The sequence below is a fragment of the Syngnathus leptorhynchus genome, chromosome 8 (assembly GCF_054491065.1).
Source record: "Syngnathus leptorhynchus isolate UIUO chromosome 8, UIUO_Slep, whole genome shotgun sequence".
Lineage (NCBI taxonomy): Eukaryota > Metazoa > Chordata > Actinopteri > Syngnathiformes > Syngnathidae > Syngnathus > Syngnathus leptorhynchus.
In genome coordinates, this window is record NC_141202.1 from 1,589,247 (window position 1) to 1,601,332 (window position 12,086).

At 45.2% G+C, this 12,086-nt stretch overlaps 1 protein-coding gene across 1 annotated transcript; it reads right to left on the reverse strand.

Annotated features, from left to right (window-relative positions):
- Nucleotides 1-7,001: 7,001 nt before the first annotated feature.
- On the reverse strand, nucleotides 7,002-12,086 carry rhbg (Rh family B glycoprotein). Its single transcript, XM_085918022.1, has 10 exons — nucleotides 11,786-12,086; nucleotides 9,658-9,844; nucleotides 9,448-9,598; nucleotides 9,217-9,364; nucleotides 8,984-9,150; nucleotides 8,635-8,772; nucleotides 8,421-8,554; nucleotides 8,238-8,359; nucleotides 8,079-8,152; nucleotides 7,002-7,530 (listed from the first exon to the last, which is right to left on the reverse strand). Exons 1-10 carry the CDS (start codon nucleotides 11,961-11,963, stop codon nucleotides 7,450-7,452), a joined length of 1,380 nt encoding a protein of 459 aa, XP_085774148.1. The 5' UTR covers nucleotides 11,964-12,086; the 3' UTR covers nucleotides 7,002-7,449.

Sequence of the window (12,086 nt, forward strand, 5' to 3'; positions counted from 1 at the left end):
TGAATTGTTTAAGGGGGCGGGGTCTTGTGAGTGAGCTGGAACCCTATTGGCTGATTAGCCTGCGTGGGTGTCTTGGTCAGAGGTCAAGCTTGATTTAAAGGAGTCAAAAATGTGCTCAACACGATGAATATTGGATTTGCGGAATATGAATTACGTGGCAAAATTTTGATCCATTTTGCCACTTTGACTGAAAACGACATCAAAGTGCATCACATGACCAAACCCAGGTCGTGAATTAAATTTTACTCACAAGAAGAGAACCTTGAGGAGAAAAAGCTGGAAGAGGCCTTGCAGAATAGGCCCTGGTGGTGGAGGCCTTGCAGAAAAAAAGAGGAGGAGGAGGAGGAGGAGGAGGCCCGGGGCGTCTGTTGGGGATCTCCTAATGGGAGCAGACAAGCGGCTGACGGAGGGAAGATGCTTAATTGGCGGCGAGTCGTGGGAACGCGTAAACAAACGGCTGCCACCTCGGACCCTCGCGCTCATGAATAAAGTGCAAGCTGGCAGCTGCGCCATCTAAACAGCCGAGAAGAAGAAGGAGAAGAAGAAGGAGGAAGAACAAGAGGAGATTAGCCTGGTTTTAATCCTCCTGCAGAGGCACACACACACACACACATGTATGTGAACACAACGTGTGAACATACATGCACTTAATCCTCACGCTACAAATATCTATCTGCCCCCACACACACTACACTATCAGCAGTGATAAGACAGTCACGCTTTGCTGCATTTCTCACACTTGAAATGGGAATTATTCTGATTTGTTTTTCCACAGACAGGCACATCAACGTAACTGGAGCAACAATCAATTTACAGATAGAAAAATAATATTACAAGTATGTAAAACGTGATTGAATTGTCTTCGTTTTAATAAATACATATTAAGATAGGGAAAATATTTGAAACATTGGTTCTTGCCACCTCCTTGAAAGTTTCCCTCAAGACTTCCCTTTGATTTCGTTGAAACGCGGCGTCTAATAATAGACACGTCCATCACTGGGGTTAATTGGTACGGTGCAAAGGCTTTTGGTCATTAGATCAGTCCCACCTGCTCTCAAGACCCCCTACCGGGAAGACCCTCCCACATCTTTTCACAAGATGGCCGACACGCCTGTTACTTTATAGCTGACGAGCTAGCTAACGAATATCATTTTCGCCATCACTTTGAATGCTAGTCAGCTAACGTTCGCCCACTACCAAGCTAATAGTCATCAACAAATGAAATCACTTTATGCTCTGTGAATACTTCCGTAACTCGATATTGTTTTTTTTCTATGTAATTGAACGCGAGTCAGCTAAGGTTAGCCCACTTATACGTCCAAGCTAATAGTCATCAACAAATGAAATCACTTTATGCTCTGTGATTCTATCGTGTTCATTTTAGCCAGCTACATGTAGCTAGCATGGGGGGAGCATTCCAAAATGATAACCTCCTGTTTCTAACCATTTTAGCAGCTAATTATGTCTTGCTAATTAACCAGGTTAGCCCACTCATGCTATCGTGCTAATACAGGCCAACTCATGTAAATGGATGTGTGGTGTATGTGGGCTGAAATGAAAAGGGAAGTGTAATGTGTCCATTTTGTTCACAATGACACACACACACTCTTGTGTCACTAAATGGACTGGCACATCTCCCGTGATGCCCCTTTTGCCAGCTTCCTGCCTCTGTGTGCCATCCCGGGAAGCACCCCCTTACTCTTTCACCCCCATCCAGCGTTAACGGAGGCCATTGAAGGCCAAAGAAAGCCTCCTTTGTGGGCGCCCGTTTGCTCACACACAGTTTCAGAAGCCAGCGCCAAGAGCGGAGATCCAAAGAGCAGCCCGCCCCGGCAAAGCGGCATGAACGGGAGTCGGGGAACGGCTAGTTCTCAGCGAAGGGGGCATGAGGGGGACACCGAAGAAAAGAAAAGATTAAGACAGAATAGAATGTTTGGGCTTTTTAAATGTAAAACAGAAAAGTGGAAAAAGAAAATTGGGAATAATCAGTGAAATGAACATTTGCCATGTTTTGTCCTTAAAAATGATATGAATTTAAAATAATGTTAAAAGGTATCTTCCTCCACTTCCTTTTGAATTGTTTTTGCAGGTTTCATAGACACATATGTGGCCCTGAGTGTGCAAACTTCCCTGGATTAAGCAAATTAGACAGTCAGCGTGAAGAGCGAGACGGAAGAAAAAAGAAGCTGAAGGAAACAGGCGACAAACGCCCAAAAAAAAAAGTGGACATGGCGCACTTTGGGCTGATTTATAGACTTGAAATTGTCCAGCAGATGCGCTTTGAACGGGCAAGGGGCTAAATCTGACCTAACGGTTTTTGTTGTCAGGGCGATGCCGCCCGGGCACTCAATGGCGTGTTTTGTGTATGTGTTGCTTTTGTTACCATTCAAGTGAAAGAAACAAAACTACAAAACGTGTTTCCTGCTGTTGCGCTGCCAACATGCCCGCCCGCTTGGTTACTTTTGTTTCTGTGGAATTCGGCCACTCAGGTGCAAACGGAGTCACAAATTCAATCGGCAACTCACATTCGCACACCTGCCGATTGACCTTTTGCTCATATCAACTCACAGGAATGGAAAAAATAAAATAAAAATTCCGAATATTAGACAAAGTTTCGCTTTGACCAATCAGAGGTTGGAAAAGCGATGATGTCATCAATCTGGGCTTTTGCTGTTCATTTAGATAAGCTCAAATGATTCTGAAAGTCTCAAACAGATGAGATTGACATGGCGACGCTCTCCTAACCTTTGACCTCTTACGGTGAGTTTGAAATATATTCCAAACGGACTCATTTCCTCACAATTGTCAACGGTGACTCAAGATGGCCCCCTACAGGTGGGCTCCCATCCATCCGTCCGCCCTCCCCGCTGGGTGGCACACCGCCTCCCTTGTTTGTCCCCTCGCCAGCCTCCCGCCGCTAATGGCCGACCGCCACGGCCCGGAAACGCTCATATCCCTGCGCCGCCGTGGGAGAAAGAAAGTAGCGCCGTATTTGTCATCTGCTCGACACGCCTGATTGACTTTCACTCCGTGGCTTCCTAATTAATATTCGGGGGCCCGCCTCCTCCCGCCGCGCTGTAAGACAAAAGTGTTTTTTCTTTTTTGTGCGTGTGCGTGCGAGCACCTCCTCTTTTAATTACGCTCAAAAGGAAGCCTCGTCATGAGTGTGTACACAAACGTACAGTGTGTGCGTGCGATTCGTTGGCTCTGCTCCACACACACACACACACACACACACAAGAAAGCGTGCTCATTTGTCGCCTCCATGCAAATTGCCGCCCGATGGAGGTTTTTCTGGCGCCGTCCACAATGGACGGTTTGTACTGGGAACCCAATGGGAGAGGTTAGGAGGGGTTGTGGGGAGACGACCGCCACCAAATTCCCATCGCCGCCTCACGTTACTTTCTACCTTTCCCCTCGCTCGCTTATTTATTTAGGCCAGATTAGTCGGCTGTTAATTAACCCCCCCCCCCCTCCTCCATCTTTGCCGTGCTTTTATCAGTAGCAAGTGACCAAAAAAAAAAAAAATCCCTTCTTATACATAGCGGGATGTTAAAGATGACTTTGACCTGATGAATTAGGTCATAAATTTATGGAATGGGTGTCAAAATTGCAAAAGAGTGAATAAAATGACAATAAGTGTTGGAATCTGATCAAAGAGCAACATCAACAAGGTTTAAACAAGGACAAAAGGTCAACAACTAAAGACTAGTCGTCGTAGAAGGCCCGAGGCTAACATGCTAGCTCGACTCGGCCCAAGCTAGCTTCATTAGCAAGTATAGCAAGTATAAGTTGAAAACTCAGTATAGTAGGTCTAAGTATAATAATACATCAACCCATTTTAAACAATTACACGGAATGGATGGGTGGATGGATGAAAATCTTCCCCAACTTTGCTAGCGTCACTAGCCTAGCGTGCTTCACTAGCCGCTCTCCTCTATAGTCGACCCCCTCCCCATGGAGGTCTCTCAATTAAGAAGACATGAAGCCCCTCCAGCAACCCTCCAGCCCCGACCCGGCAGTCACCAATTCCCACAATGGCGGCCTCTCGTAGGGATGCGTGCGCTGGGAAGTCAGGGTTCAATAGCGTTGGCTTGTGGAGGTTAGCGGAGGTGATGGCGTGAATGGATGCTTGATGGAGGGGGGGGGTCGAGAGGTGGGTCAGTTCCCGTTTGTTGCGGCGGTGTCCGGCCTGCCCCCCGTCACCCCTGGGGTCTTTCATAAGGAGTGTGTAATGGCGGCCTTTGTTGGTTTTTCCTGGTCTAATGGCTCCGCTGGGAGCCCTTGTTAGCATCCGGGTTGGACGCCAGGGGACTTTGCAGGAACTCTGGGATTAGAGGCCGTACTAAATGTGATCTGACCCCCTCCCCGTGTCACAATGGTCATTCACACGTCACCTCGTCTTTTCCTCGGATCCGCTAATTGCTAAAGATTTGGTTGGTTCTCTCTGATGGTTTTTCCATTTGGGCTTTACGTGGTCATGATATAATGACAGAGAAGAGAGAGAGAGAGAGAGAGAGAGAGAGAGAGAGAGAGAGAGAGAGAGAGAGAGAGAGAGAGAGAGAGAGAGAAAGAGAAAGAGAAAAAGAGAGAAAAAGAGAGAAAAAGAGAGAAAGAGAAAGAGAAAGAGAAAGAGAAAGAGAAAAAGAGAGAGAGAGAGAGAGAGAGAGACAGACAGAGAAAGAGAAAGAGAAAGAGAAAAAGAGAGAGAGAGAAAGAGAAAGAGAAAGAGAAAGAGAAAGAGAAAGAGAGAGAGAGAGAGAGAGAGAGAGAGAAAGAGAAAGAGAAAAAGAGAGAGAGAGAGAGAGAGAGAGAGACAGACAGAGAAAGAGAAAGAGAAAGAGAAAAAGAGAGAGAGAGAAAGAGAAAGAGAAAGAGAAAGAGAGAGAGAGAGAGAGAGAGAGAGAGAGAGAGAGACCAAAGCAACAAGCACAGGCAATTAAATTGACTTCTTATAACTTCATCCAACCATTGCAGAATCAAAGCGTTGCTATTATTTTGAACTTTAAAATAAGGAAAAAAAATCAAGCGGCAGATGACATATGTGATCAAGGCCTGACTCGTTTTCTACATCCATAAATAGAAAGAAAAATGTAATCCTATTATTTTGAACTGGAAAAGAAGAACTGACATTTAAAAAAAAAACAAGGGTAATTTGGACCTCAAACTATTTGCCTACATAAAATAAATAATCAGCAGTTTGATAGGAGATAACTGGGTCCAATCTTGGATTGCAAATTGGCGTTGATTGGTGGGAGGCAAGTGTGGTGAACATTTTGGTGGGGGCATCATGAATGAGGTGTCGCTGCTTTTGTTGATTTGCCTTTCACGCGGCTCGTCATTTTTCCACGCCGTGAAGCACTTTGGAGTGCTCCGGCACATTGGAAGCAATTTGCCTTCAGTCAAGTGGCTGAAAACCTCTCCAGCTGAACAACTTCCTGCGTTTAGTCAAGCGCACCCCCCCCCGCCTGGCCTAACCCGCCACCCCCACCACCACCACATCCTCCAAACGATGTAGCCGGCGTCAATGGCAACCTCCCAGTGTGCTGACGAGCTGCCTTTGTTTTGGGAATAATCCGCAAAGGGGCTGGAAAATGCAACGCGGAAAAGAGCAAATGGGATGGACCGATAAAGAAGTATTTACATTTGTAAGTAAAGTATTGAAGAAGAATTATTAAAGTATCCCAGGTAACCTAAACTAGCATAACATAAATACCTGGTCTTGTAGCTCCTGGATCTCAATGTGTGATTCAAATCCCAGATAACTCCCAGCATATGTTTATATGAAAACCACTTTTATCAGAGCATGTGGATTAAAAAAAAAAAAAGAAACCCCCAATGGCCACAGATTGGATATTATGAGGCGGCAGCTCCCATGCATGCATGTGTCCCCTGCGGGAGACCCCCGGGGCTCCCATTAAGCTTTTATTAACACCTACAGCGCTGATTCAAAGGACAGTGGCCATCTTGTTTGTCAAGGGCTGCACGCAGAGAGCTGACACCTGACGTCCCATTCAAGGAACGTGGGAAATAATCACGCCGTCGTCATCATCGGGAGCCACAGGTGCTGGCTGGGGTTTTGTGTTGACGTGCCATTTTTTTTTTTTATTGCATTTACACATTTCAGTAGGGTTTGAAAATAGGGTTTGAAAAGGGGGGGTAAGGTTTTATATTAGGCTTTCAAGGCCTTCCTTCCTTCCATTTATATGAACAATTCAAACTTTTTTTTCTTTCTATTTTTCCTCCCGATGTGTGTCAATAATGATCCCGATTGGCTCTCACGCTCATTTCTGCCTGCATTTGAAGCTGAATGGATGTTGGAGTGGCTACCACCATTCAGCCAATATCTGACCACCTGACCACCTGTCCTCCGTGTCCTGGGAAAAGAATGCAGAGCTTGTTCACACTCACGCAGCCACTCTGGGGGGGGGGGGGGGGGGGGGGGGCAACGAGGGGCCGTCCTCGTATCGGTGAATATACACCAATATATAGAACACGGAGTCATGTGATGGATATTGGGATGGCAACAAGGTCTGAAAGAAATCATTTTTGGGGTGCTGTTGATGATTATGACCATGCAAATCACCCCCCCCCCCCCCCCAGCGGCACTAATCATCCCTCTCACTCGGGGCGTATATATCTATAACGAGGACGCGCGCTTTCTCGGGCTTGTTTGATCCCCCCCCCCCAAAAAAAAAAAATGAAAGTGTGTTAATTAAGCAGCGAGAGACAAAGCCCATCTGGAACACTTGCATTAACCCCTTCCGTACTCATTAAGTCTTTAAGACCCAAAAGGATTAATGGCGACAAAAACTTGATTGCATTGCCTTTCTTCTTAACTACATGTAATGTAACTCATAGATTAAAAAAAAAATAAAAAATATTTTCTATGAGTTTTGGTGTAGTACCATATGGTGCCATAAAAAGTCAGGCAGCACTGAGCTTAGTGTAATCGGAAAGTTGAAAAAGATGGCAATATAGGATTTTGTAATAGTCAGGAGTTGTTATCACACATTAAAAAGGTTTATTTGGACCAAAATGATACAATAATGTGTCTTTTAAAAAACATGCTAGGAAGGAAATGGGAATATTCAGAGACTAAAAAAAACTTAAGGGCCAATCAAAAATGGCTGGAATAGTTCAATAGGAAAATAATATGAAAGAAAAACCCCCAACCCAAGGAATAATGTAAAAATCGTATGAAAAATGATCATTTTAAAAGAAATTGGCTGCTCTTTGGTGTGGAAATTCAATAGGAAGAATTGATGTTGCTGTGGCCTGCTGGAGATTGACTGGCATCCTCCCTTAAAGAGGCTCACTTCCCACGCAGGCCTGCAGCACAGCGCCATCTAGAGGTAAAAGCCGGCCGCTGTTTTTCTTCAAAAATGTCCCTTTGACAAGCAAAGGGCTGGCAGGCAGTATGACCTTTGTGTGTGTGTGTGTGTGTGTTTAGCTGTTGAGTTTCTCGGTCTCTGCAGAATGGACGACAGTGGTCAGTTGGTCTTCGTGACCCTCCTCGTCACCAGGAACCTGAAACAGACCACACAAAATTTTAAAAAGGAAAAACATCAATCATGACAAATAAAAATATTTTAAGCAAGTACTGTAACCCTAAAATTCAATTAGGGCAGCACAGTGGCTCCTCATGTGTCAATTACACAACACGCTCTAAAACATGACGTCATCTAATTTACCAGTAAATGCCTTTCATCTATTTACCGTGGTGCACCACCGCCACCTACCGGCCAATTGTTGACAACGCTGAAAAGAAACAACTTGCTACATTGCTACTTTATCGCCTTAAATATATTTTTAAATAAATATATATATATATTTTGGAAGATGTTTTTAAATATATTTGAATTTATATTTTATATATTTGATATATTTTACTCACTAGTAAAACATTTGAGCACACTAGTGACTGTGTCTACTAGTTCTTTTTCCACTATTAGTGACACTTTGCCCTACTAGCAACAAATGCTAGCAGGAAGCTATTCTATTGTACCCAAATTTTATAAGACATTAAAATGTTTTAATATCTTATTTTTTTGGAAGAACTTTTCATGTCTACTCACCTCCCAATAGATGCTGTCTTCGTAGCAAAGGGTGTCAGGAGGTGCGCCAAAAACGGGCAACTTCAAGATGAATCCTGACATACCAAGGTGGGATGAGATGAGATGATTATTCCTCACATGTCAGTGTCAAGTAACCACTGAAGTGTAACGCGAGCCTACCGACGATGAGACCTCCCAACAGGGCCATGCCCAAGGTGACCGCCAAGGAGATGGCCTGCCGGACACCCTGGAAAGATGCTTCCACGTCGCCACTCGCCACATCCGGAAATACATCAGCCATGCTGCCAGAAGTCATCACGTGACCACCCCGAACAGATTGTGAGAAACGCCGTTTGAATTTACCCTCCTCCATAAGTGTCTGAGGAGGCCACGGCGGCGGTGACGGCTCCCACGATGGCACCCAGAATTCCGGGCATGCCGTGGAGATTGTGAACGCCGCACGTGTCTTGGATCTTCAGCTTCTCCTCCAAGATGGGCTGAAAACATGACATGCCGCAAATCAGTTCAGGTATGACTGACTCTCTAGCACCATCTAGCGGACAGACTGTTTACTCACAGAGAGGAATTTGAATCCCAGCACGGAGATGATTCCGGCCAGGAATCCGACGATCATGGAGCCAAACGGCGTGAGCATCATCTCCCCCGCCGTGCCTGCGGCCACACCGCCGGCCAGGGCTGCGTTTTGGATGTGGACCTACCACGGCAGGAGAAAAAACACATGTGGTCCTCAACTATTTAAACTATTCCAGCCTGTCAGGTGGGGGGGAACAATCAGATAAGCTCCGCCCACATAGCAGCACTCTACTATGACACCTGGTTTATCAGAGAAGATCAGATCCTATCAGAGGCAGCGTGGCGCCCGGTGACTATCTAGCTTCTGCGCAAACCGTGACGCGTTTACTCACCATGTCCAGCTTTCCGTCGTGCGCCGTGAGGGCCGACATGCCGTAAGTGGCCAAGGTGCACGCGGCCAACGAGTAGTAGGTGTTCAAGGCGGTACGGTGCTGGTCGTCGCCGTGGGCCGTGATGGCCGAGTTGAAGCTGGGCCAGAACATCCACAGGTAGATGGTACCTGCCAGACAATCATACCATGGCCGCATGCATTTGATCTGCTCTATTAATTAACGATTGATTTTACCGATCATGGCGAAGAGGTCCGAGTGGTACACCGAGCTGTTCCGATGTTTGCTCTTGTCCAGGTTGGGTCGGTAAAGGACTCGAGCAACTATCAGCCCAAAGTAGGCCCCGAAGGTGTGGATGGTCATGGAGCCTCCCGCGTCCTTGGCCTGGTTAGAAGATAGTCGGAGAAGTTCTAATCAGGCTCGGGTGGAGGCCCGAACGTGGATAATAACGAGACGAGAAAACTCACCCCCAGAAGTGAGAGCAGGATGAACTCATTCACCGCAAATAGGGTGACCTCAAATATGGCCATCACCAGAAGCTGGATAGGACTGGTTTTACCCAGAACCGCTCCGAAGGAGATCAACACGGAGCCCGTGCAGAAATCGGCGTTGATCATGCTGGAAAGTTTTAGGAAGAAGCGTTGGGAGTTGTTTTGAATGAAAGCAAGAGTGGTTACCTCTCAACTCCGATGTGTATCTTTCCGCCGTGCATGCCGTGGAAGAATCCTTGCATAAGCGTAGCCCACTGTAGCGCAAAGGCGGCTATCAGGAAGTTGAAGCCCACGCTGCTAAAGCCGTAGCGCTGCAGGAACGTCATCAGGAAACCAAAGCCGATGAAAATCATCACGTGAACGTCCTGGAAGCCTGTAGAGACGTATCGGATGAGAATTGATATCATCTGGCGTTCCACAAGGCTCACTTCTTTGCCCGCTAACGTTTTACTTTCACTTTGCAGATTCCTTTTTTTTTCCCCCAATGATGATCATTTAGAATCTCTTAATTGAACTCTTACTGAAGTTACAAATTTTTTTTTTCCTCCACTCTCACTGTGACACAAAATGTTTCAGCAAAACAAAAATCAAGTGTCCAGTGGCCACCATCGCCATGGCAACAGTTCATTGGCACAATTAATCAGACTTTGTGAGTGGTGCCAGCGTCCCCCCCCTGTTGGCCTCGTGGGCCCAAAACAAAAGGCATGAATAAACAACACCTTAGAGAATTCAATTGTAAAGTTTATATCGCAACATGAACAAAATTGAGCCACATGCTGCTTCACCAAATCTAACCACACTATGTGTTTATGAAGCCACGGATGACCTGTTGACCTCTCTGAATTTATAAACACAAAAAAAAAAAAAAAACGCTGAATGGTGAAGATGCCTTTCATTTCGCGTGACGGCGAGGGCGTCGTCTTATCTGCGGTGATGCAATCACGCTGAACATGTGACCTGACCATCTGACTACTAGTAAAAGGTAAGAAAGCAGGAAGGCGCCGGTGTGTGTGTCAACACTTGATCTTATCTGCTGTGTGAGGACAGTAGCCTTTAGAAAGTCCTAGATGACATATTACCAGTCATAACATTAGAAATGACATCCTGAAAAGGAAGGACAGGTTAAAACAAGCATGACAGAAGAAAAAAAAAAAAAAAAAAAAAACGATGCTCGAGAGATACGGGATGGAAATGCTGAAGGAGAAATGTTGAAAAAAAAAAGACAGATTAAAAAAAGGCTTATTCCACCCGTCAAAATATATATATTTTTTTTTGCCTTGCCAATTTTAATTAGAGAAATTGTATTTTATAAAAATAGCTTCTGGTGTACCCACTTTGGCCACTAGGGGCGTGGTCATACAGTCATACCGGTTTTTCCCCCATCGTTGTTTTTAAATATATAAATGAACCATATTTCAAATTAGAACATATCTTTCTCTGCACACATGACCAAAAAAAAGTAGAAATGTGAGTGAAAATGAAATGTTTGTGTCAAAGAATCACACTTTCAAAATAGTGGCTGGCTATTGTTGACATGACATTTGGTGTTTTTGGTTTACACGCAAGGCCACTATTGACATGCTTTGTCTTGACACAATTCTTCTTTTGCAAAACTTTTGGACACTTTGTGTAGAGGTCACCTGTATAACATCAATGTTTAAGTAGAGAGGTCAAAGGTTGAGCAGCTCCAGTTAGCTCATTAGCACGCCGCAGAAGATGAAGACTGCGATAAGACCAAAATGGTTGTCTCTCGACATTCTCATCATTCTCCCTGCAGGAAAGTCAAGATAAGCAACAAGTACTCACTCGTCACTTTGACGGACATGTTTGAGTGTTTCATAATTAAAGTTGTAGAAGGAGGAGGGGGGGGGTCCACTTCCTGTTTTCATGTCACATGAGGCAAAAGGCCACACCCCTTGAAAGAACTACATTTGACCTGTTCATTTAATCATGCTGTCAATCATCTTGTAATGCTTTTAATGGATTATTAAGTTGATTATTTTGATTCTTATTTCGTGGCGACGCATTGTGCTAGTGGTTATCAAGTCTGCCTCACACACATTGAGATTCAGGTTTGAATCTTTCTTCAAAATTGTCCAGAGGTTTGAATGTGAATGCAAATTAATGAAATTGTCTTCTCAATGTGCGTTTGACATTCAAGGCTGCAACTTCAGTACGAAAAATGAAAAATGAAGACAACAATGGAGCATCTTGTTTGAATAAAGGCTTTGATGAGTGGATGGAATGAAGTCCAATTAGAGGCATTAGAAGTAGGTCAGAAATCAAAAGTCCTCGGGATCTTTCGAATACTCACTGGGATAGCGGTAATAGAAGTCGTTTTCGTAGTCGGAGCGGTTGTGGCTGTGCCATTCCTTGGCGTCCACCTCGTGGTCGTATTGGACCAGCACGCCGAAGAGGATGATGAGGATGATCTGCAGGATGAAGCAGACGGCGGGCAGCTTCAGCCGCATGTTGGTGGACACGTCCGTCATGATTGCTGTGTCCCTCCTGGATGACTGGACTCGCTGGAGAAATGTGGACCTGCCACAACTGCCAAAATCCACAGTGTGTGTGTGTGTGTGTGTGTGTGTGTGTGTGTGCGGGGGTGAATAGAA